This window comes from Plasmodium brasilianum, chromosome 13 (genome assembly GCF_023973825.1).
Source record: "Plasmodium brasilianum strain Bolivian I chromosome 13, whole genome shotgun sequence".
In the NCBI taxonomy this organism is placed as follows: Eukaryota; Apicomplexa; class Aconoidasida; order Haemosporida; family Plasmodiidae; genus Plasmodium; species Plasmodium brasilianum.
Window position 1 is genome coordinate 1,534,717 of NC_090126.1, and position 24,761 is coordinate 1,559,477.

The 24,761-nt window shown below is 30.5% G+C and overlaps 5 protein-coding genes across 5 annotated transcripts; 2 read left to right on the plus strand and 3 right to left on the minus strand.

Annotated features, from left to right (window-relative positions):
• Positions 1-516: 516 nt before the first annotated feature.
• MKS88_004991 (ankyrin-repeat protein) lies at positions 517-3,570 on the minus strand (the record flags this gene model as incomplete). Its single annotated transcript, XM_067218210.1, has 1 exon — positions 517-3,570. The coding sequence occupies one exon, from the start codon at positions 3,568-3,570 to the stop codon at positions 517-519; it is 3,054 nt and encodes a 1,017-aa protein (XP_067071367.1).
• A 4,564-nt stretch (positions 3,571-8,134) lies between these two features.
• On the plus strand, positions 8,135-9,655 carry MKS88_004992 (nucleolar GTP-binding protein 2; the record flags this gene model as incomplete). Its single annotated transcript, XM_067218212.1, has 1 exon — positions 8,135-9,655. One exon carries the CDS (start codon positions 8,135-8,137, stop codon positions 9,653-9,655), a length of 1,521 nt encoding a protein of 506 aa, XP_067071368.1.
• A 1,053-nt stretch (positions 9,656-10,708) lies between these two features.
• Positions 10,709-12,496, minus strand: MKS88_004993 (14-3-3 protein; the record flags this gene model as incomplete). Its single annotated transcript, XM_067218213.1, has 1 exon — positions 10,709-12,496. One exon carries the CDS (start codon positions 12,494-12,496, stop codon positions 10,709-10,711), a length of 1,788 nt encoding a protein of 595 aa, XP_067071369.1.
• A 3,592-nt stretch (positions 12,497-16,088) lies between these two features.
• Positions 16,089-17,786, plus strand: MKS88_004994 (actin-related protein ARP4; the record flags this gene model as incomplete). Its single annotated transcript, XM_067218214.1, has 1 exon — positions 16,089-17,786. The coding sequence occupies one exon, from the start codon at positions 16,089-16,091 to the stop codon at positions 17,784-17,786; it is 1,698 nt and encodes a 565-aa protein (XP_067071370.1).
• A 2,306-nt stretch (positions 17,787-20,092) lies between these two features.
• MKS88_004995 (uncharacterized protein) lies at positions 20,093-24,214 on the minus strand (the record flags this gene model as incomplete). Its single annotated transcript, XM_067218215.1, has 1 exon — positions 20,093-24,214. One exon carries the CDS (start codon positions 24,212-24,214, stop codon positions 20,093-20,095), a length of 4,122 nt encoding a protein of 1,373 aa, XP_067071371.1.
• Positions 24,215-24,761: the final 547 nt, after the last annotated feature.

Consider the following 24,761-nt stretch of genomic DNA (forward strand, 5'->3'; position numbering starts at 1 on the left):
AATTAGCACACTAAAAAAAAAAACGTTGCCTACACGTATTTAAAATATATATATATTGAAACTCACCAAGGGAAACAAAAACAGCTAGATTTTTTTATTTAAAAAAAAAAAAAAAAAAAAAAAAAGTGTACTATACACATTATATGCACTATATAAACTATATACCTTACATACCTTAAATACGTAAAACACGCTAAATAAATAGTAAAAAACGAAAATACTTGAACAAAATAAAAGGCTTAAAATTCAATAATAATGGTTAAAAAGTACTCCATTCTCCATTAAAAATGTACGAGCAGCTACAATTAAATTAAAAATGTATGTACCTTTTTGCGTTATTGTCAACATTTTATGACCTGTTCATAATGTTTTATCATTTTTTGCACAATAAGTATGAATGTTCATAATAATGTGTTCATCAGCTCATGCAAATGCATTTTCAAATACAATTTTGCTTACATGTGTGTGCACACGTCCGCTTATATTTGTGAGGATGGATGGGCGTATCTTCGCTTTTTAAAAGAAAGTGCAAAGATGGTAAAAGGAGTCATACGTCAAAAGTGAAAAAATGTGAGTTTTTGTTTTTATCCTTAAAATCCAGGCATTTCTTAAATTAATTTTTCTTGAGTATTGCAAAGTAAATTGTCTAATTTCGTTATCTTCTGTAAGATCTATGGGTAAGTTATCACAGGTAGTTCTCATAAACACATTTGCTCCTCTTTGTATTAAACTTTTAAATATTCTGATATTGCCAGTTATGGATGCAGCATGAATTGGAAATAGTTGCAAGCGTGCATCAAAATAATTTGGGTCAGCTCCTTTTTTTAAAATAACATCAACAATTTTATAATTTCCCGAAGTTATTGCACAACATAATGCTTTACTTGTTATTCTTTTTTTAAAAATAGATTTATATTTCAAATAATAATGCATTTCTAAATTTTTGATGTATACATTATATTTTTTCATAATGCTAACAATTTCTTCCATTTTTTTACTCAATGATTGTTCAATTTGTTTATAAATTAAATATTTCACAATACCTTTATGCCCTTCAAAGGAAGCATAATGAAGTGGTTCCAATAAATTTAAATCCAAGCATGTAATATCTGCTCCTTTTTCAGTTAACAATTTTACAATATCAAAGTTACCCATCATACATGCAGCATGTAAAGGGGAGTCATATTTTTTACCTAAATTTAAATTAACTAATGCACCATTCTCTAGAAAATATTTGCAAACTTCTAAATGATTTGATATAGACGCACACCATAGGGGAGTTTCATTATCAGATGACAATGCATTTATATCAGCATTATTACTAACTAAAAATTTAACTGAATCGATATCACCTTTCGAGGCTGATAAATGTAATGGTGTAAATTTTCTTATTCTTGTTTTACTATTTATATATGTGCCTGACTTTATAAATGTTTTTACTAACTCAATGTTACCTTCTTTTGTTGCTAAATGTATTGGTTGCATATCTGAGATATCATCCATCATAGAGGACCCCCCTAGACCTTCTCTGTACTCTCCCATGTATACATCCAATTCGCTATAACTCAGTTCTTCATTATATGCATTCGTCCATGCGTTTGCCCTTTCATTCGCTCTGTCGACTTCCCTTTCGTTCGTCCATTCGTTTGCCCTTTCGTTCGTCCATTCGTTTGCCCTTTCGTTCATTCTGTCGACTTCCCTTTCATTCGTTCTGTCGACTTCCCTTTCGTTCGTTCTGTCGATTTCCCTTCCGTTTATCCTTTGATTTACTTCTATTAAGCTGTCGTTACTATTAATTCTGCAAAAATTTATTAAATATGCTTCCACTGTTTCGTGTTCATTCTTTGAGCTCCTCTTATTGTTTTCATTTTTCTTCAACGTACAATTTATTTTCTTCTTATCATTGCTGTTGCTGGTGTGTGGGCTTATATGAACTTTTTCACATTCTCCAGTATTTTTTCTCATCTTTTTACACGTCTTTTTTATCGTATATTTTCTTGTATATTCTGCCATGTATTCTTCCCTATTTTCGCTTCTTTCATCCGCCCAGTCAGCGGGGAATTCACTTCTATCGATTTTTCTTCCTTCAGTATGATCCTTCATTTTTTCTGTTCCTCCCTTTTTACCGTTTTTATCCAACTCTTTCTTGTACCTCCTCGGATGAATATGCCAATTTTTCCCCTTACCTGAATTTAAAATAAAAGAATTGCTAACCCACTCTTTGAAAATCTTTTTACAGCCAATATTGCAACATGGCTCTATACATTTTATACGTTTGATAATACTGTAAGTTTTGTTGATTGAACATATAAAGTGGCAAGTGCGACAGTTCAAGTTATATATATATGGATGACTTGTACATTCTAGGCTTTTTATAAATATTTTTTTAAAAAATTTTTTATTACTTGTTATGTTCATTGTGGTACTAATTTTTCTGTCAAGGTAGTTCTTACCATATATGAAGTGTTTTCTCTCTCCATTGACAACCACATTATTTTGCTTTTTTTTATTATTTAAGAGATAACCATTACCATTGCATGAAAGTAAAATTTTAAAAAAAGAATTACTCGAAAAATTATTATCATTTGGAATGTAGCACTTGTCAGATTTTAAATTAATACTGTTTGTATAAAACTCGGAGATGTTCGCTTTTTTCAACTCCTTTTTTACCTTAACAGGGTAAAGAGCATGTTGGTATAAATTACCAGAAAAAACATCATGATCCGTACATTTTGAGAGGTACGGATAGCATGCTGTTATATTCTTTTTCTCCATAGAAAAATAGCAATCCTTGTTACTATTTCTTAAACATGTAGTACTCCTTTCTCTTGAACATTTTTTGTTTACCTTTAAATTACTTTTTACCGCTCCCATTAAAATTTTTGTATTTCCTATTTTGTTATTTATCCTGTATCCATTCAGGTAATTTTTACTCATTTTTTTCCTACCACTTATTTTATGCCCATATGACGGAGAAAAACCGTCGTTTTTGTTACTCATCCAGATGAGCCGCCTTCCGCTTATTCGATCTTCCTCTTCAGTTACTCTGATATCCCTTTTCACTTTTGACCTTTCCCTCTTTCGATAGCTATATAACAACCATTTAATTACACCTAACAAAATATGTCTGTTTCTCTTCGTATCATAGTTTTTCAAGACATAATCTTTCTTATAACTTCCCTCTTTTTCCAAAGAAGAATTTCTAATTTTTTTAATTAAAAACGTTAAATGATTATTTAATTGAGTCTTTATATTTAAAATACTAAATACTTCATCACATTGAGAATTTTTTAAAACAGATTTTTCACTTATTGTATTTCCATCAATTACAACTTTGTCCCTACATTTTTTTATGAACAAGGTCAGGTCATCTATTATAATAGCAGAAATGGTTTTCGAGTGAAAAAGTTTCTTGTATAACAACTTAATAAAAATATATTTAATTTCATCATTATGTATATACATAAAATATCGGATAACTTTTAATTGAGAATATATCTTTTTTAATTTGTGTAAATGCATGTCCTTCTTTTCTTTTTTCTTCAAGCTGAGGTGAATTTTTTTAAACATCTTTTGTTACCCAGGAGCGTCTAAACATGTGTGTGTGTGTGTGTGTATTGTGGGTGTATTTATTTTTAGTTAAAATGGGAGAAGTTTTGCCTGTACAAGTCAGCTTCCCCTATTATGCAGCGCATATATATATATGTGTGCGTGGTGGGGTAAGTGGGCGTTTATATGTAAATGTGCACTTACTTGTACGTGTATGTATTTAATATTCGCGCGTGCACACTCGTAACAACAATTTATAACACGTTTTCTCCTAACCCTTGGAGTTTGTCTGCATTTATATATACGTACAAAAAAAATAAAGACAAGTGAGTCATCAGTAATACCAGGGTGTGGTATAAGTCCACAGTAAATAAAAGTTTAAACAAAACAAAAATATATTTGATGTGGAAAAAAAAACAAAAAAATCTTAATTAAGAAATGGAAGTACGGAAATATAATATGGAAGACAAGCAGTAAGCATATAAATATATATATACACATTCATATGTACATTCATATGTACATTCATAAGTATGTATGTGTCTATATGGATATACATGGGCACGAGGGTGTGCATATACATAGACTACTAACACACACTGCTGTTATAGCGAGAGGCAATAACATATAGGTTTTAAATATGTAAAAAGCATTTCGATTTCGCATATTCTGCTACGTTTTAATTTGTACCTTTTTTTTTTTTTTTTTTTCTAAATTAATACGAAATGTCCAAAGTTATATATTAAATGTTTATGGCTAAAAATAAAGTGCTAAAGAACATATGGTGAACACCAAATAGTGACAAGCTGAATGCGCATTAATCTGAAAATGATAAAATATAAACTTAAATATTCTGACCTGCCCCCCAATGGCTAGTTTGGCTAGAAAAAAAAAAAAAAAAAAAAATATATATATATATATATATAACCATATAACATATAATTTAAAAACAAACATTCGAGTATATATTCTGGCAAACAGTTGCGCAAAGTGGTATACAAACAAACAAAAAACGTGAGGAAAAACTAAAAACAAAAAACCTATTTTTTTGTGTTCATCATTTACAATTCAACACAGAGCGAATAAAACGCGTATATAGAAAATTGGAAAGTACATAAATTCGATAAAAATAAATGAAGAAAAAGTAAAAATAAAATAAAATATTTTACGGTAAATGAATGTGCGTGATGCAGAAGTGGTACTAATTTTTTTATTCTTTCAGGTTTTCACATTTCTATGTGTATTTTCTTTTTTTGTTTTATTAAGAAAAATGCATTAAAAGTACATCAAAATAATACGTGGACTTTCGTAAATCTTTCCTTTTTGCCACTAAACGAGTAGGAAATTTACCTAGAGACAATTAAAAAATTTTCTCTTCCTTTTTTGTAAAAGAAAAGAAAAAATGTATGCGAACGATGTAGAATGAGAAGAAGACACTGTAATTGTATGGGTAATTTTATACGCACGCTTATGTACATGTATACATACTCACGCATACAACGTATATCCGTATATACACGCATATACACACATGTACTTTCAGTGCTGCATATTTATGCAATAAAGAACAAGTGAAATTACAGAAAATAAAATCATGGATATTACATTTTAAGGTGCTTTAAGCAGTCAATGCGGACATGTAAGGTTTGCTGCTTTTTTTTTTTAGAAAAAAAAAGCGAAAAAGACAGAATTTGTTCCCTAATGAATAAACAAAAATTCTTGCTTAACTATTCAGAACTAGTCGAAATGTTTTCACTATAATTATATTGTTATGTGAGAAAGTAAAAGCAAGAAGTATGTGAATTTTCAGTTTTTGCAAAAATGTAAATAAAAGTTGTTTTGTTTCGCAAGATTCGTGCTTTGAAAGTGCATATTGTTTTTCCTTGTTTATATTCTTTCATTTTTTGTTTTTCCTTTTTTTTGTTCTTTCATTTTTTGTTCTATCTTTTTTTGTTCTATCTTTTTTTGATCTATCTTTTTTTGTTCAATCTTTTTTTGTTCTATCTTTTTTTGATCTATCTTTTTTTGATCTATCTTTTTTTCTTTTTCTTCTTTTTTTATATTTTACCAGTTTAATTTTATTATATGTGTAGTTGCTGTATATTTTAGAGGTAGCTATTCCATTCTATACATAAAAGTCGTACATACAACTCTTTTGCAATCTCTTTTAGTTTCTCATTTTCTGTGCAACTATATTTTAGTCATGTGTTTATAATTCTGGCGGAACTTTTAACCTAATCTGCAGTTACATTGTTACTAATTTAACCAAACAAAATGAGAAGTTATCCTCATGATATATGACAAAGTAAAGGTAGCTCCAGTCCAGAAGGGAATTTATTCATAAACGTATATATATATATATACACATACACATGCATATATACACATACACATATATACATACACATGACCATACACATGCACATACACATGCGTATATATGCATACTTATCCGTACGTATGAATGGCACAAATACGCTTAACTTCACTGCGCACAGGTTTTCCTTTTATCCGCAAACAGTATACAGTGTTCAACAATAATTTTAATCTGAATTTTTCAAAGTACCTCAAAATAATAGAAATGCGGATATGAAGTATACGGTTAATGTATATTTCGTTCAAAAATGGGCTTTTACTGTAGTAGCAACAAAAAGAAAATCTGCCACAATACAGGTGATATTTATATACCTACGCACGTACATATACAAATATATATATGTATTTATTTTATTTTACGTGAACTGTTCATAATTTTTTGCGAAAAAAAAAAAATTCAGACATTCTTTCTAAAAGCCATAAATGAGAATAATTTATGCCCCACGAATCATAAATTTATATTAGTAAGGTAAAAATGATTGTACAGTTTTTTGCCTTTTTTTTTTTTTTTATTTTTGTATGAACTGTTCATAAATTTTAGCTAAAAAAAAAAATTATATAAGAGGAATACGAATGAAATGAAAATATGCTCAATTAAAAGAAACATATATTGTATCATTCTTGCCATAAATTTTTTTATTCAAAAGAGAATTTTATGCAAAATTTAAATTAATCTTGAAAATGCTTACATATGTCGGAAAAAAAAAAAAAGAGAAATTAAAAAAAAAGAATTTTTAGCAAAAATGGGATCTATACTTTTAAATTTTTTACTTTTTTTTTTTTTTTTTTTTTTTTTTGCCTTTGCACATTATGTATTATATTATATATATACATGTAAATAAGAACAAACACGTTTACATAGAAAAGTAAAAATGCGGAATATTACTTGGTCAACTCACTGAGCAAAATGTTTGTTTTGTTCACACTCGGAAGCTTTACAAGTTTATAAAAAAAAATAATCATAGGACATTCTACTTTATATCACACAGACTCGCATAATTTTATACGAGCACAAACATGTGAAGTAGTGTATACTAGTTTGTCCTTTTGGATATGAAAGAAAATAAATTTTATTATCACAGGAGTAGGAGATATGTTTTTCTTTCTTTTGTTTTCGTGGTTCTCTTTTTTCGTGGTAATCTTTTTTTTCGTGGGACTTTATTTTTCCCGTTTTTCATGAATTAAATATTTAATAAATTTAAGCAGTAGTAAGTAATACCCTTTTTCAAATTTTTTATTTTTAATATGTACAACTTTAAATAAATGGGCAGCTTGGGAAACGGTTCCTTGGGTCGTTGGAACGAACGTTGCTTCCGTTAAAAAAATATGTAAAATATGTACATAAATATACTTACATTTACATATACTTGTACGTATGCATGTATATTCAGAAGGATCACTTTCAAAAATAAGCAAATACAATTTTTCAACAAAAAAAAGAAGGCAAAATTCTTCTCCATTACCCCTCATTTTTGTAAAACTAACAAATAAAAAGTGGAAAAATTAAGAGTAAAAAATAAAGAGATAAAATTTAGCGGAAATAATAGAAAAGAAAGGAAAAAAAAAAAAAAAGAAAAGAAAGAAATAAAGAAATAAAAGTAAAGAAAAAGAGAAAGAAAAAGAGAAAGAAAAAGAGAAAGAAAAAGAGAAAGAAAAAGAAAAAGAAAATGTTAAGTGTGGAAAGGCAAAAGGAAAAACAAAATTTTAAAACGTCGAACACATAAAAGTTTACCAATTAGAAACGCTGATTTAACGTTATGTCACTAAAGCAGTTAGCAGTTCGTTCAATATTTACATATATATGAATATACGTACATATATGTACGTATGTACTCATATATATACTTCCTTATGATGATGCAAATGTGCTAATACTCTGGGAGCTAATAAAAAAAAAAAATAATAAAAAAATACCATAAAAATAGCAAAAATACAAACTGAATAACTTTTGAACTCAAAGCGAAGTTTAATATATTGATAGAAAGATTGTACAGTCGAAGTACGCAGAGGAGTAAGTGGTTACTGTGATGTAACAAATACCCCCATGTATGAGCATGTTACATATATATATATATATATATATATATATATATATATATATATATATATATATATATATATATATTGTGTATATATATATGTGTATATATATATGTGCATATATATACTCCCACCCATTGGAAGTGTCAGTCATTCAGTTGCGTGAAAAATGGTGAGGAGGGGAAACCTGAGGTTGAAAAACCTAAAACTTGCTCGGAGCAACGTGAGCAACGTAAAACTTGACAGTCGTTCGATAAGTAAAGAAAATGAAAGAAAGAAAAAGGAGGAAAAGCAGAAACGCTTAAAAATGTATAGGAAGAAAGCGGATTTAAAAAAAATGAACAAAAAAATTAACGAAGTAAGAAGAATAGAACCCAATATAAAATGGTTTAACAATTCACGAATTATTAGTCAGAATAAATTGGAAATTTTTCGAAATAAATTAGAAGAATGTACACATGACCCATTCAGTATTGTTATTAAAAGGTCAAAAATACCATTTGAATTGTTAAAGGATGAAAAGGATTGTGTAACCAAAAAATATAAAAATGAAAATTTGTTAAGAATTGAAAATTATAATGATGTATTTAGTAAAAAAAAAAAAAGAAAAAAACCAAAATTAAATGTATGTACTATGGAAGAATTTGCAAATAATGCTAAAAGGAAATTGTGCAAATACGAAACAGAAAAAGATACATCCCTAGTTGAAAAAAAAGAAAAAAATAAAAATAAAGAAAGAGAAAAAAAATATAGTAGAGATGAATTATTAAAAATAGGTCAATCCAAAAGAATATGGACTGAGTTATATAAAGTAATAGACAGTTCAGACATTATATTAGAAGTATTAGATGCAAGAGATCCAGTTGGAACAAGATGTAAAAGAGTAGAACAAAATATTAAAAAACATAGATCAAATAAACATATTATTTTACTTATTAACAAAATTGATTTAATACCTACATCAGTAGCAGAGAAATGGATAAAGCTTCTTTCAAAAGAATATCCCACTATTGCATATCATGCAAGTATTAATAAACCATTTGGAAAAGATGATTTATTTAATATTATTAGACAGTTTTCTCAATTTTATAAAAATCAAAAAAAGAAGCATATTCATATAGGTTTAATAGGTTATCCAAATGTAGGCAAAAGTGCTATAATTAATTCACTAAAAAAAAAAGTTGTTTGTGTGTCAGCTTCTGTACCAGGTCAAACTAAATATTGGCAATTCATAAAGTTGACTACTAAGATATATTTAATTGATTCTCCAGGAATTGTACCATACAATATTGAAGATTCTGATAAAATTATTAGGAATACTATGAGACTTGAAAAAATTACCAACCCACATTTTTATATTGATGATATTTTAAAAATTGTTAACAAAAAATATATATTAAATATTTATAAACTACCACAAGACTTAACATTCGAAAATTCAGAGGAGTTCCTTGAAATTTTGGCCAAAAAAATGGGAAAGCTTCTAAAGGGTGGACAACCTGATATCACCGCTGCTTCGAAAATTATCATAAGTGACTGGATCAAAGGAAAGATCCCCTACTTCGTCAACCCAGACACGTACTTAAGGGAAGGCAGTGGAGAAAAGCAGATAGGAGTTGAGGAGGGAGAATCGGAGGAATTTGACAAATGCAACGAAAGTAACGGGGAGAAATATGTGGAGGACAAATGAGAAAAATAGATTGTAGACCAATTTAGAGAATGGACCATTTATTTATTTGCTCGCAGTGACAAATTTGTCATTTCCCTTTTTTTTTAATATCTGATTAATGGATGTTTTAAAAACTTGTAAATATAAATCTTCCAATTTTACGTATTTATTTTAATCTTAAAAATGCGCTTTTTACATGATTAAGTCAGGTAAATACACTCAGGAAAACACGTTATATTATTAACATGTAATATTTTATTTTTTTTTTCTTCCGATTTTTGTCGAAATGGCTAAATTTGCACACATTAAGAAACAAAAAAAAAAAAAAAAAAAAAACTGCCAATTCGCACGAGTATACATATATATTTATATATATATATGTGTATATGTGTGTGTATACATATATATTTATGTTTGTGTTTGGTCCTTACGGAGACTTGACATGTTCGAGCGGCACGCAAAAGAATTAAGTTAAAATTAAATAAGACCAAATTGAAATAATGCAAATATGTTGAAAAATATTTAAATGTAGATCGTAGTATTTAAAGAGTACCATAAAAGGGAAGGTGCTACATATATATATGCATATACATGTACATATATCTGTGCATATACATGTACATATATCTGTGCATATACATGTACATATATCTGTGCATATACATGTACATATATCTGTGCATATACTTGCATGTGCACAACAAGAAAAATCAGAAAAAACGAGTAAATGTTGCACAGGAGGGTAGGATGATAAGCATTTAACTTTTCCTTAAGGAAGGATCGGCAAAAATTAGGAGCAAAATGAGAAAAACGAAATGACGTGGGAAACATATCAATAAAAGGGTTATTATGAATATTAATTTTTTTTTTTTTTTTTTTTTTTTGTTTAGAAACTGTATGTATATTTTTAGTGTTTTCGGTCGTCCAACATATATACGTGTAAACAAATACAAATATATATTTGTGAATGTATATTTGGGTGGATGTGTGGGTGGATGTGTGCACGTATGTACTTATGTATGTGCGTATGTATGCGTGTACCCCCGGCGTACGGACGCACCTGCTCCTTGTCTACTAAAAAGTTAAGAGCAGAATACTGTTTTTATTAATTTTTTTGGACCACAGTTTTATATTATACCGTATTTTGGTCAGAATTTGTGAACATTTGTATGCCTTTTCAGTATTTTCTATATGCTCTAATAAATTACAAGAATTGTCAAAAACTTCAATAGAGATTTGTAAAGCCTTTTGTTCATACCCTAAATTAAAATATAAAAAGTTTATATAATGACTAGCTAGCTGTAAGAAATTAATATCTACTGGTTGTAAATATATTTGTCCTATGTCATAGGCTTTTTTATATGTTTCGTTAGCTAAATGCTCATATTTATATTTGACGCCTGTCTCAGTTATATCGGATATTATTTTATACTGATTTGCATTTAAATGAATATAATAAAATTTATTTTTATCTTCATCAATTGTGCTAAAGATCAGGTTTATTATGTTTATAAGAGCTTCACAATTTAAAAGAAAATCATTTTTTATTTTAAGCCGAATACTGTTACATATATTTTTTTTTTTTACTGGGTCCATGATACATTCCTCACTCGCTTCTTTTTTTGGTAGGGCATTATTATTATTATTAACACCATTCACATTATTGCTTCTGTTCATGTTATTATAGTTACTATCACTGTGGTGATGGTACGCCTTAAAGGTTTGTCTATATGATATCATACAGTGGTAACTATAAGCTCTTAGAGTATTTTCTAAGTCTTCTTTTTCCATCTCATTTAATTCTTCCTCTGGGTTATTTAATCTGTCTAATAACAAAAGTATCGCACAGACGATGGCATAATTATAATCTGAGCATTTATATGATACTTTCAAAAAATTATATATGCTTTTTCTATTCATTTTCACATTTAAATTTTCATTAGTACTGCTCCTTACTAATGCTTTGATTTTATTTATACACTCTGCAAAGAGATCACTATATTTTTCTAAAATTTTTTTTTTTTTAATTTTTATGTTTTCTTCTTTTTCCATTCCATTTTCATCATAATGCACATCTATGTCGTAATCATCATCATTTTTTGAAAAAATCCTTGGGCTATTAGATTGCGTTTCACTGCAGGGTGGTGTTAGCTTACGATCATTTAGCTCTTGAAAAGATTTTGACATTTTGGCTTTACCTTTACCAATTTTTCTGTTTTGATAATGGGAAGAAGTAGCAGTAATAGCGGCAGTAGTAGTAGCAGCAGTGGCGGTAGCGGCGGAAGTAATAGTAGTAGCAGCAGCGGCATTTGAGCTGTTATTGTTTATTCTCACTTTATTATTTTCAAACGATTTTTCCTTATTCTGTTCAGTTTGTTTTTTTGAATTTTTAATTCTATTCAAATTTGTTCTTTTTTTCGTTAAATTAACACCACAGTTATTTCTGTGAATTTCAACTGAAGGTGGCAATTCGTCTTTATCATTTGGATCATCGACATCATTACTGTTATTATTAATATTATAATAAATATTGTTTATTCCTTTTTCTCTTTTTTTTGAACAAACATTTTTTTCGCCCTCCATCATTTTATCTCTTACTTGATTTCTTGCGTTTACATTTTTGTCCTTCATTATTCTATTAACAATATTTGTTTCTGTTTCTTTCTTTGTGTTCATTTTTATTTTGTTTTTCCCTTCCTCTTTTGAATTTTTATGATAATTTTCTTTCTTATTAGACAAGCCATTTTTTTCATTTGATAAAATTATGCTTTTTTTTTTTGATGAAAAAAATGAGGAAGCTGAATTTCTGATATGTGCATGTATGTCTGTGGACTTCATAGTGGCATCAAGTGGGCTTAACATTCACACCTGGAAACATATACATATGTGCATATGTATATATGTATATAGATATAGATAGATACATACGTACATCCATACGCACGCATACAAGCACGTTTAAATGTTTCTGCCCGTTTTCCGTTCTAAAATATTTTATTTTTACTAAAAAATAAAAAGGCTTACATCTCATATATTTGAGTAGTTACTATATAACCATATTTTTACTGAAAAAACGTGTTGCTCACTGGTGTATGATCAGTTCGGACGTATTGTCTATTTACTAATTTGATGAAAGTGTTAACATACAAATGCTATACTTAAAGTTAATTCAAATTTCCAGTTCTTATTTTTATTTTTGGGCGAGCTAAATAGATATACATAAAATGTAAAATAAAACTGTATAAGCATAAACATATATTTGGTCTTAAACTGTGCACACAAATGACTCTTTAGCGTTTTTCAGTTTCAATCTGCCAAAATGCTTGCACTTATATATGTATATATGTGTATATATATGCATAATTAAACTAAGTTTTTTAGTGTATTTAAAGCTGCAAAAAAAAAAAAAAAAAAAAAAGGCCGCAGATTGACCGTACAGCAGATTGCCTTTTTTTTTTTTTTTTTTTTTTAAAACCTCAATTTGGTAAAAAGTTTCCTGAACAGTTAATAATATTCCTGTCTTCTAAGGAAAAAAAAATAAAATAAAATAAAATAATATAAAATAAAATAAGAAAAAAGGGGGATATAATCCAACTTAGAAAAATAAACAAATTAAGCAAATTAAGCAGATTCATCGAATTCATCAAAACTAGCGAACTAAAAGTGGCAACGGCTGTTCATACCTTTTTTTTTAAATTTTCATTATATATAGCTAAATAATAAAATGCTTTCCCCTTTTAACAGCAAATAATCGCCTATATATATACACATCTTAATTAAATGAAATTATACTTGAAATGGGAAAAACGAGCTTAAAATATATTAAAATAAGATGCCAGTCGTAAACTCCTTTTCACAACTCCTATATACTGTTAAACGATTGCAAAATATATTTAAAATGAAGCATCTCCATATATCTGTCTATCTATCTATCTATCTATCCATCTGTTTATCTTTTTTTTTTTTTTTTTTTTTTTCGCACTTAAAATAAAATAGTTGTAAAGTACAGATATTTTGAATTATCCATCAAACCTCCATATGTTCTTATAAAAAGGAAAAATGCTAAACTGTGGTGTATTAATAATTATATGTACATACAGGTGTTAATAATTTTTTCCCTTTTTTCTTTTCGTCTATTTGATTGTTATGGTAACAAAAGTATTATCGAGTTGAAAATAGAAGAAAAGCTATGCTTTCGAAAAAATCATTTGGCATATAAGCTATATGCATAAGTATATATATATATATATATATATATATATATACATTTTCTCTCTGCGTACGAAATTTGCTATACACATTAATTTATATAAAAATGCGTTTTACGGAAAAACAGTCGACGCCCTAAAATAAGAAGAACAATGTAGGGACAAATATAATGGAAAGGCGTCCTAACGATAAGACCAACAAATGACTTCTATATTTGTAAGAGAATTTTACGGTTGAATCATATTCTTTTATATTTATCCATACTCTTTGGTTTAACGTGTTAATGTTTGTTTATTAAAAAAAAAAAAAAAAAAGCACTATAGTTGATACGCTTTTAAAGAGGCATTACTTAATGGAGGGGGAAAAGAGGGAGCTGCATATGCGTCTTTTCTTGCTCTTCTACTTTTATTTTGATTTCCTTTTAAATGAAAAAACGCATACATTGTTTTCATGTAGGGAGTAATAGTTAAACGGTAAAAAAAATAAATAAATGGTTAGAAAAAAGTGGATTAAAAATGAATGAAGGAAATATATTTCAAGATGAAAAAAATATTTCGTTGCTTGGGCGGTATTGGCATAGATATAATTTTCTTTTCCAAAAATGAAGAAAATTCTTATATACTAGGTTGTAATTAGTTCTTTCTTTGAACATTTCTGGGTCTCAAGCCAAGAGTATAGACAAAATTTACAAAGGAAAAATAATGTACAAACCATGTATTCCCCTTGCTCGTAATAAATGTAAAAAAAAAAAAAAAGAAGGACATACACCCATAAATGGCTTTGAGTCCTTGAAAAACAGAAATCCAGAATTGCCTGTATGCTCGTTCGTTTGTTTGTGTATTTGTTTGTGTATTTGTTTGTGTATTTGTTTGGGCATTTGTTTGGGCATTTGTTTATGCATTTGTTTGTGCATTTGTTTGGGCATTTGTTTGGGCATTTGTTTGGGCATTTGTTTGGGCATTTGTTTGGGCATTTGTTTGGGCATTTGTTTGGGCATTTGTTTGGGCATTTGTTTGGGCATTTGTTTGGGCATTTGTTTGGGCAGTTGTTTGGGCAGTTGTTTGGGCAGTTGTTTGGGCAGTTGTTTGTGCATTTGTTTGTGCATTTGTTTGTGCATTTGTGTGTTTCTCTTCGCTTTTTATTTCTTTTTCCACTTTTGACATCCTGGCCGAGGTCTATATCTCGCTTCGCTTATGTATGTATAAAGTTTTGTTAAGTAATAAAAGGCAGCAATTCTTCAATAATTCAGTTTTTCCAGTACAACACATTTGCGCATATGCGTATGTACGCATACTTCCAGTTTTTTTGCCATTTTTAACTCGCTCATGATCCTCGTGAACCTATACATTTTTACAACATTTAAGCAGCGCGTAAATACTAATGAGGTTAACTTTAATTCAAAAAAGTGGGAGAAAAAAAAAGGAAAAAAAATGGAACTTCATAATGGTAGATTATAAGCTCTCGAATGGTATTTTTATGAATGTTTATTATTTATTTTTTTATTTTATTTTATTTTTTTTTTTTTTCCTTATTTTTACTGACGCTTCTTTTCATTTCTGAGAATCATGATCACTCTAAATATTAGTTTAACTATAGCTACAACTATTACTCTCCCTTTTTTTTTTTTTTTTTTTTTTAAAACTATTGTTCAGAGAATATGTAGCACTTTCTTCCTATATGTTTTTTTCTTTTTTGTGCTTCACATTTGAGCGTTCCCTTGGCAAAAAGGGTTTGAGAAAAGTAAACTACAAGAGCTATATTCTCATTTTCCTTATCATCATAATGTTTATGCAGAATTAATAAAAAGAGATGAGTTTTTCTTGAGCAGCACAATTTAAGTTAATACCTGTATATCACATTGACAATAATGTATATGTTTAATATATATTCATATTATATACATGTTAATGCATGATATATGGGAATATATATATTTAAGAAAAAAAAAAAAAAAAAAAAATATAGAAAACTGCAACGAGTACATACACTGCGAATGTAAAAAATATAAGAAAATTTAATAATATAGAAGAAATAAAGAAATACCGTATTTATGTGATATATAACATATACTTCTTTCAGAATAGAACCAAGTTAGCGAAAAGGGTTTGGGGCGGGGTAGCAGTCAATTTGTCAGCATATATACACATATGCACAAATAAAACATGTACCCATACTGTTCAGTGTGTTACCTTTACGCATCAAAAGAGCCAATCTGCGCAATATATTTAAAATAAATTGTAAAAAAATGACAACGAACAATGATGTTAATGAGAATCTGTTATGCGGTGGCGAAGATATATCGGCACTTGTAGTTGATTTGGGGTTCAGTACATCTAAAATAGGACATAATCAAGAAGACACACCAAGAATATTTTTGAATAGTATATGTGGAGAGTGTATATTTGAAGAGGGCGTGATGGGTATAAACGGAGGTGCAAATAATGATAATGTTATTTGTAGTAATGGTATTGGTAATGCCCATGGCAGCAATAGTAGCAGTAGTAGTAGAAGTGGAAGAAGGGAAAGAAGCGAAAGGAGTGGTACAGTTGGCGTACCTGGCATTGGTGGAAGAGGCCGCAGTAGAAATAGAGGGATAAATGATCTTATGTTTCCCCTAAATTTGTATAACCGAAAAGAACATGTACGAGTGAAACCCCTATTTTGTCGAGACCAATATAATAATGTAAGTCTTAATAGTGATGTATTTGAAAAAATGTTAGAGTATGCTATTGAAGGGGTAGAAGTACAAAGAGTATATGAATGTACAGATGAAGTTATAGATTCTATTAAATTAGGTGGGTTAAATTTAAATTTTGAAGAACATCCAATGTTGTTATCAGAATCAAATATACATCATAATAAAATAAGAGAAGAAATGACTGAAATTTTGTTTGAAAAGTATAACATTCCAGCATTATATTTTGCAAAAAAGGCAAAATTGACATCTTTCAGTTTAGGTAGATCAAATTCATTAGTTATTGATATAGGTTTTAGTTCATTAGATATTAATCCAGTATATGAAGGATATGTATTACAAAAAAATTCTTTAGAATATAACATAGGTGGTAATTATTTTGATAAATTAATCTATGAAACATTAAAAAAAGATCATATCAATATTATTCCCTATTTCTGTACTAGTTATAATAAATATAATATGTCTTCTGACTTATTTAAAAACATTCATAGTTCATATAGAGAAGAAGCCATATTAGATATCGTTCGTTATATGAAGGAAACTGTTTGTAGAATTCGAGTAAACAATGATACAAACCTTGGTACCAGGGGCGCGAATGCCACTGCTAAAAGCAGTGCTATTGCTGCTAGTAGTACGAATGTACATAGTAGTACTAACACTGCTAACATTATTAATAATACTTCTCTCAATGCTAACGCATCTGACCTTATCACGGCTGCGGGAAGTGCCAATGCTTCTTCCAATGGCAATATTGCAGAGGAGAAGGGAAATGAGAAAACGCGGAATTACGATTTGAACGATCCATTAAAAGAAGAATATTTCGAACTACCTGATGGATGTAAAATTAATATAGATAAGTATAAGTATGACATAGGTGAATGTTTGTTTAAGAGTATACCTTTAGAAAATAATTTTAAAGGATTACCGCAGTCCATAATAAATTGCATTTTATCGTCCGATGTTGACATAAGAAAAGATTTGTTACATTCGATAATAGTAACAGGAGGTTCTTCTTCTTTCCCTGGATTGATAGAACGTTTATATAACTCATTAAAAGAGAAAGAATGTTTTACTCAATCCATTAAATTAAAAATTTTAAATATGACTTCATATGTAGAAAATAAATATTCATCATGGTTAGGTGGCTCTATATTAGCAAGCCTGGGAACGTTCCAACAGTTGTGGGTATCAAAGAGGGAATACCTCGATTCGGGGCACAAGCTTATTTTTGATAGGTGCTTCTGAATGTTTTGGAGGCAAAAAATGTGTAGTATGTGCGTAAAAAAAGAAGAAAAAAGTGTACACACACATATATGCGCGTATGTTTGTGCGTATGTTTGTGCGTACGTTTGTGCGTATGTTTGTGCGTACGTTTATGCGTGCGTTTATGCGTGTGTTTGTGCGTACGTTTGTGCGTATGTTTGCGCTTATGTTTGCGCTTATGTTTGCGCTTATGTTTGCGCTTATGTTTGCGCTTATGTTTGTGCGTATGTTTGTGCGTATGTTTGTGCGTACGTTTGTGCGTATGTTTGCGCTCATGTTTGTTCATGTGCATACGCATGAGTGCCATTCATTCCACAATGTTAAGCAACAGTTATCGATGCCATTCTTATTTCATGGTACCACCGAAAGTGATATATGTAACTTTGTGCATATTTTTAAAATGTCCTTGGTATTATATTACTGTGAACTGTTTCTGCTGGACGTGCCTGACGAGTTTCCCCCATCGAACCTTTTGTTTTCCCTCCTATTTAGTTCTACCAATCTGCATACCAATCTGTATATCGGTCTGCTTACAAATCTTCATACCAGTCTGAATGCCAATTTACATACCAACTTGCGTGTCTATTTATTTATTAACTGTATGATTGTATCCAAAACTACGTAATGATGAATCTACTTGGTGGTTGTCCTGTTACAGCGCTCATTGCGTTAATTCCCATTATTCTTTTTGTGCTATTTCTTTTTTTTTTTTTTTTCCTTTTTTATGTCGTCGTGGAACTAGGTATTCATTTGAATAATACATACTACCGCCTGAGAATGTAACAACTTTAACCTAAAATCCTGTGCTTATTTGTAATTTTAAATGTTTGCATTTGAATTGTACAATTACAAATACGTCCGCTATGTGTATATACATATATGTATATATGATTATGTACATATACGTGTGTTTTTGTGTATGGGTTTATAATATATATGGTCCAATATATATGTTGCCTAACTTGAGGGGCACACACACATAAGAAAAGGTGCACTTCACAAAATCTGTAAGGCGATGCATTTTGTTAGCCTTGAAGATGACGATAGTTCGATGTAGAGAATTAATTATATTCAAATGAACGAAAAAGAGAAAGGGAAAAATAAATACTCATCAGTGTATCTGTAAAGGTTTCCCATTTTACGATTGGAAAATAGTTCTTTTCATAGACTGGTTTTTAATGCACACCTGTTTGGGTAGATTTTATAGCCGATTGACAGCTTAACCGATTAGCGGATTAACCGCATATCCGCTTAACAGCTGAAGAATCGAAATATTTCCAAGTACTACGCTTCAAAAGGAATTAAAAGTTTATATATTCATAATAATTTAAAAGAAATGATGCAAATATATTTTCAGTCAAATAAGTAATTACATATAATAGAAAAAAAGGGAAAAGAATTAAAAGGAGTAAAAGTGTTAATTAAAAATACATAATAATATGTATGAGATTTCGTCATATTTTTTTCCAAAAAGAAAAAAAAAAAAAAAAAAAAAATAAAAATAAAAAAATTGTTTCACTAATGAGATTACGAATAAATAATGAACATACACATCACAGTTAATTTTTATAAAAAATTGTGTGCACATGTAGATATGGATTTATAAAAAAAGTACAGGGGATAAATGAAAAAGGAAAAAAGGGGGCATCCAACTTCTAACTGTTGTGTAGTTGAGGAATAATAAAAGCAATATATGTATGCAAACATGCACACTATAATGACAAAGATGTTTACAATTATGTACGTTCACAAGTATACCCGTTCGTACATATTCATTCTCTTATATAGACCCGCTCATACATACACCCGCTTATATATATGTACATACGTCCACCCGCGCAATGTTTTACCAACCGTGTAGAACTCATTATCACCATTACAAAAAATGTGCGTTGATAAAACTTTACATTCATACATATAAATTAAAAATGTTGGATGAATATAATTTTTCATTTACATATAATGAAGATCTTTTTTTTTTGAAAGTACCGATAGGTCCAATGTTAAGGGTCTTGTGGAAAGCGAATAGGGGGAAGGAGAAATATAATTAAATTACTTTAACTCCACTATTTTATTAGTATGTTTCTTTTATGCACACGACATAAATGTATATTAACTGTTTAGCGAAAAAAAAAAAAAAAAAATTTAAGAGCACATTTATGCGTACATATTATATACTATATACATATTGTATATGTCCATGGGTATTCCAATTTTCTCCGCTTCTAAACACGCCACACCTACCTGCGCTTATAATTACGCTATTTCCATTTTCCCCTCCCAACCCATTACTCACTGTCGGCACCCCTGAAATCCTTCAGAACGCTATCTATCATTGTCTGCGGTATCTTCGAAATATTTTCATAGTCATTACTTAGTGAAGCCAGTATCTTCTCCCATATGTGCTCCCCTTTGTAGGCATAGGAAAGGCTACACGGCGTACCGCTACTGTCATTGGTTACATTATTATAAAAATCATTTGTTGAGTTAAAAATTATTTTTGATAGTAACTCCTTATTTTCACAATTTAAAGCTATCCAGTAGTCGTTGTTCACTTCCTCCATAAGTTGATCTAACTCCCAAGTGGCTTTTCCGATGAATCTCTTTATTAACTTTTTCTCGCAAACATTTTTACCATTGCGCGGGGTATTTTCATCGAGGTTATTCCTATTGAGGTTATTCCTATTGAGGTTATTCCTATTGAGGTTATTCCTATTGAGATTATTACTATCGAGATTATTACTATCGAGATTATTCCTATATAGCTCATTCCTATATAGCTCATTCCTATTGAGATTATTACTATCGAGATTATTACTATATGTGTTTAGATTATCAATGTTATTACTGTACGTACCATCACTACGTGCAGTACTGCTTCCTACTCCATTATCACTGCACATGGTACTGCTGTAGACACCTCCGTCGTACGTACCACTAACAAAATCAGAATCCATTCGATCTGAAGCTATTAATCGATCTTCCTTCTTCCCCCCCCATTCTTGCGTCTTTTTGCACATACTGTTGTTGTTATTCGTCGACTCCATAAAATTGGCATCAGTTGTTAAGTGAACTATATCCTCTTTATCATTTTCAATATTCATACTGTCGCTTTGTTCAGGTAAATTTGTGTCTACATGTTCGTTATATCCTTCATAAATTAAATCATTTACAACAATATTTTTTGAAAATTTCTTCATGTTATGTAATATGGTAAGTCCTGGTAAAGGTCCACCTAGCCAGAATAAATTTACAGGGTTTCTTACAATATAGTTCTGATTCATTGGGTTTATGTTTACTTTGTTTATTGATGATATCTTACTAGATTTGGTTTTCCTACTTTTTATATTTAATTCATTCTTTAATTTTTTAAAATTTTTCTTATTCTTCAAAACAGTTGTTGTTTCTTCCTCTAGTGCATTTTCTGCACGAACCTGCAACGTGTCCGTTTTTTCATCTCTCCTGTTTTGTCCTTTCTGCTCGTATTCGCTCCCTCCCCCATCATCGCCATCTTCGTTTGCTTCGTCCATCTCATCCACTTCGTCTACTTCGTCTACTTCATCCGCATCGTCCACTTCATCCGATTCTTCCTCTTCATCTGCTTCATCCGATTCTTCCACTTCATCCGCTTCATCCGCTTCACCCGTTTCATCCTCTTCATCCACTTCTTCCTTGGCATACTTGCCATCGTACATATGATACCCGCTGTCCCTAACTCCTCCCCTTCTTCTAAGTATACCCCTATCCTTGCCTCTATTTGTAGTGCTACTACTGCAACTGTCAATCCTGCTGTTATTTTTTTTTATTATTATTTTTTTTTTATCGTTTAGCTTGTCCCCCTCCTCTTCACCACTCTCATCTTCCTCCTCCTCATCCACACATAACTTGTTGGTTTCCTTAAATTTTTGTATCCTCCTGTGAATTCGTTCCTTTTCTTCTTCCGTTAGTTTCTCCACATCCGCGTTACTGTTACTCTTCATCATTATATCATATTTGGAAGGAGTCTTTTGTAATTTCTTCTTATTTTTTTCCTTATCGAATATGTGTATACGATTATTTATTATAACCACTTTCCATTTATTATATTTTTCAAAATAAATTTTATAAAATTCATTTAACATTTGCAGCTTTTTTATTTCACTCTTTATATCTGTCATTGAGCCAATATTATATGATGGAAGAAATCGTAAATATAAAGGTACCTTATTCAATTTTATAATATAATGAGTAATAATATCAAGCAAATGTTCATCCATCATTACAAATAAATTGCTCTTTTTTTTTATTCGCTTGTTCATAAAATGCTTTGACGAACTTCTAAATTGTATCCTCAAAAACATTTCTTGTAAATCCTTCAACGTGGGGAAGTCCTCTCCACTGCCACTACCACTGCCACTACCACTGCCACTTCCGCCATCACTGCTGCTCTTTTCCTTATCGTACCTAGGACCTTTCTTCCCCTCCATATCCAATTCTTTTTCTAAATACGCTTCTTTCTTTACAGTGCTTTTGTTTTCCACCAGAATGAGACTGTCCCCCCCGGGTTCACTACTACCAGTATCACTACCTCCACAGCGGTTCCTATCCCTAGCACGACCATTACTGCTACAGCCGCTACTACGTTCGAGGGGAGGTGTTATTACCTTTTCCCCTTCCACTGCTCTACCATGCGTATCATATATATCTCTTATCTGTTCACTGTTTCTATTTGTTTCATGCACGCTTGTGATATTCTGATTACAATTGCCTGATTCCTTTATGGTACTACTCTTCTTTTTGTCTATCCCCAAATGGTTCGTTATTTCATTATTTATAAATTCCTTCTTTTTTAGATATAATTTACTTAGTATTCTTAGAATTTCCTTTTTATTTGATATACCCCCCATATAATTATTGTATATGGGATGTTTATTTAATATTAAACCACACACTAAATTGTTTTTATCTTTGTGAGTAATTAATATTACCGACTTATTCCATAACATACTTGAGGTTAACGGGTGCGCTATTAATATAGTACCTTTTTTAATTTCATTCTTACTATTCTCTCGTTTCAAAATAATGTTGTTACTCTTACTACGCTTTTGAAGGTTGCACTCAGGGATTCCCACAATATGGCTAGCACTACTCTGGCTAGCACTACTCTGGCTAGCACTACTCTGGCTAGCACTACTCTGGCTAGCACTACTCTGGCTAGCACTACTCTGGCTAGCACTACTCTGGCTAGCACTACTCTGGCTAGCACTACTCTGCATAGCACTACTCTGGATAGCACTACTCTGCATAGCACTACTCTGGATAGCACTACTCTGGCTAGCACTACTCTGGATAGCACTACTCTGGCTAGCACTACTCTGGATAGTACTACTCTGGATAGTACTACTCTGAATAGTACTACTCTGGATAGTACTACTCTGAATAGTACTACTCTGGATAGTACTACTCTGAATAGTACTACTCTGAATAGTACTACTCTGAATAGCACTATTCTGGGTAGAACTATTCTGGGTAGAACCATTAAGTTTAGCATTTTTTTCTGGACCGTCTTTTATCCCCCCTGTGTCGTCGCTACTGCGGTCTCGTGGAGTCTTCTCCTCGCTATTCACGCTGTCAACCTTTGCAATGCTGCTGCTTCTACTGCTCACTCCTTCTGCTACTCCTTCTGCTACTCCCTCTGCTACTCCCTCTGCTACTCCCTCTGCTACTCCCTCTGCTACTCCCTCTGCTACTCCCTCTGCTACTCCCTCTGCTACTCCCTCTGCTGCTCCCTCTGCATTTACTCCATCCGTGGGGTCTTCCCCTCCCTTACTACTCTTCCTACTTACACTCTTTTTTAACACAGATGACCTTTTTTTTTTCTTCGCGTAATGTTCCTCATATGGTATATCAACATGCTCACATTCTCGTTCACTGGACACATTGAAGTTAATTACTCGTAAATTATTTTTGAAAAAATTCTTTTCTTCTTCGGATGTCCATACACTTCTTGTCCTATCAAACATAGCTGTAGTATTGTTATATTTACATGTATGGTCATATGTCTTACTATTTGTTTTATCATTTGCCTTATCGTTTGTATATAGTAGTACTTTATTTTGAATCCTGCCCAAGTGACGAATGGCTGTAAAGCCTATGTTAAAAAAAATATGATCATTATTTAAGTTAGTCCTTAAAAAATTAATAAGTTCTGTTCTTAACTTTCTTTTATTAGACTTGATAGGACAATAATGTATATTGTTCTTTAAATAAAGTCTTAAGAATTCATTATACTTGTCACTTTTCTCATTTTCATATCTGTATATATTTGATAAGAAACATTTCCATATTTCATTGTCATCAAAAAAATTTGCTAATTTTCCTAACGTTCTTATTAGTGAACGATACAACTTTTTGTTTTCTTTTAAAGGCATGATTTCACCCAGGTACTGACGTGTTCATGCGCGTGCGGATACGTGTGCGCACGGGCGTGGGGGGGAAATATATGTACACATATACGCGTATATACTTACGTATATATTTCTTTTACGTGTACGCATATATTATATCTACGCGAGTATAAATTAGCGGTTAAACAATTATCACCATACATTGGCAAAATTGCTAAGCGTTTTTAGTTGTTCTTTTTTTTTTCTGTTTTGCTATTATTCTGTTTTGCTATTATTCTGTTTTGCTATTATTATGTTTTGCTATTATTATGTTTTGCTATTATTATGTTTTTCTGTTTTTCTGTTTTGCTGTTTTGCTGTTTTGCTGTTATTCGGCTTTTCTGTTTTGCTGTTATTCTGTTTTTCTGTTTTGCTATTATTCTGTTTTTCTGTTATTCTGTTTTTCTGTTATTCTGTTTTTCTGTATTTTTTTTTTTTTTTAAAATCGTTTCTGTTTCTCCTCTCGTTTTTTTAAAGCATACAATTTTTGCGTTTAATTATTCTAGCGTTATGTTGGAACAGTAGCTCACAG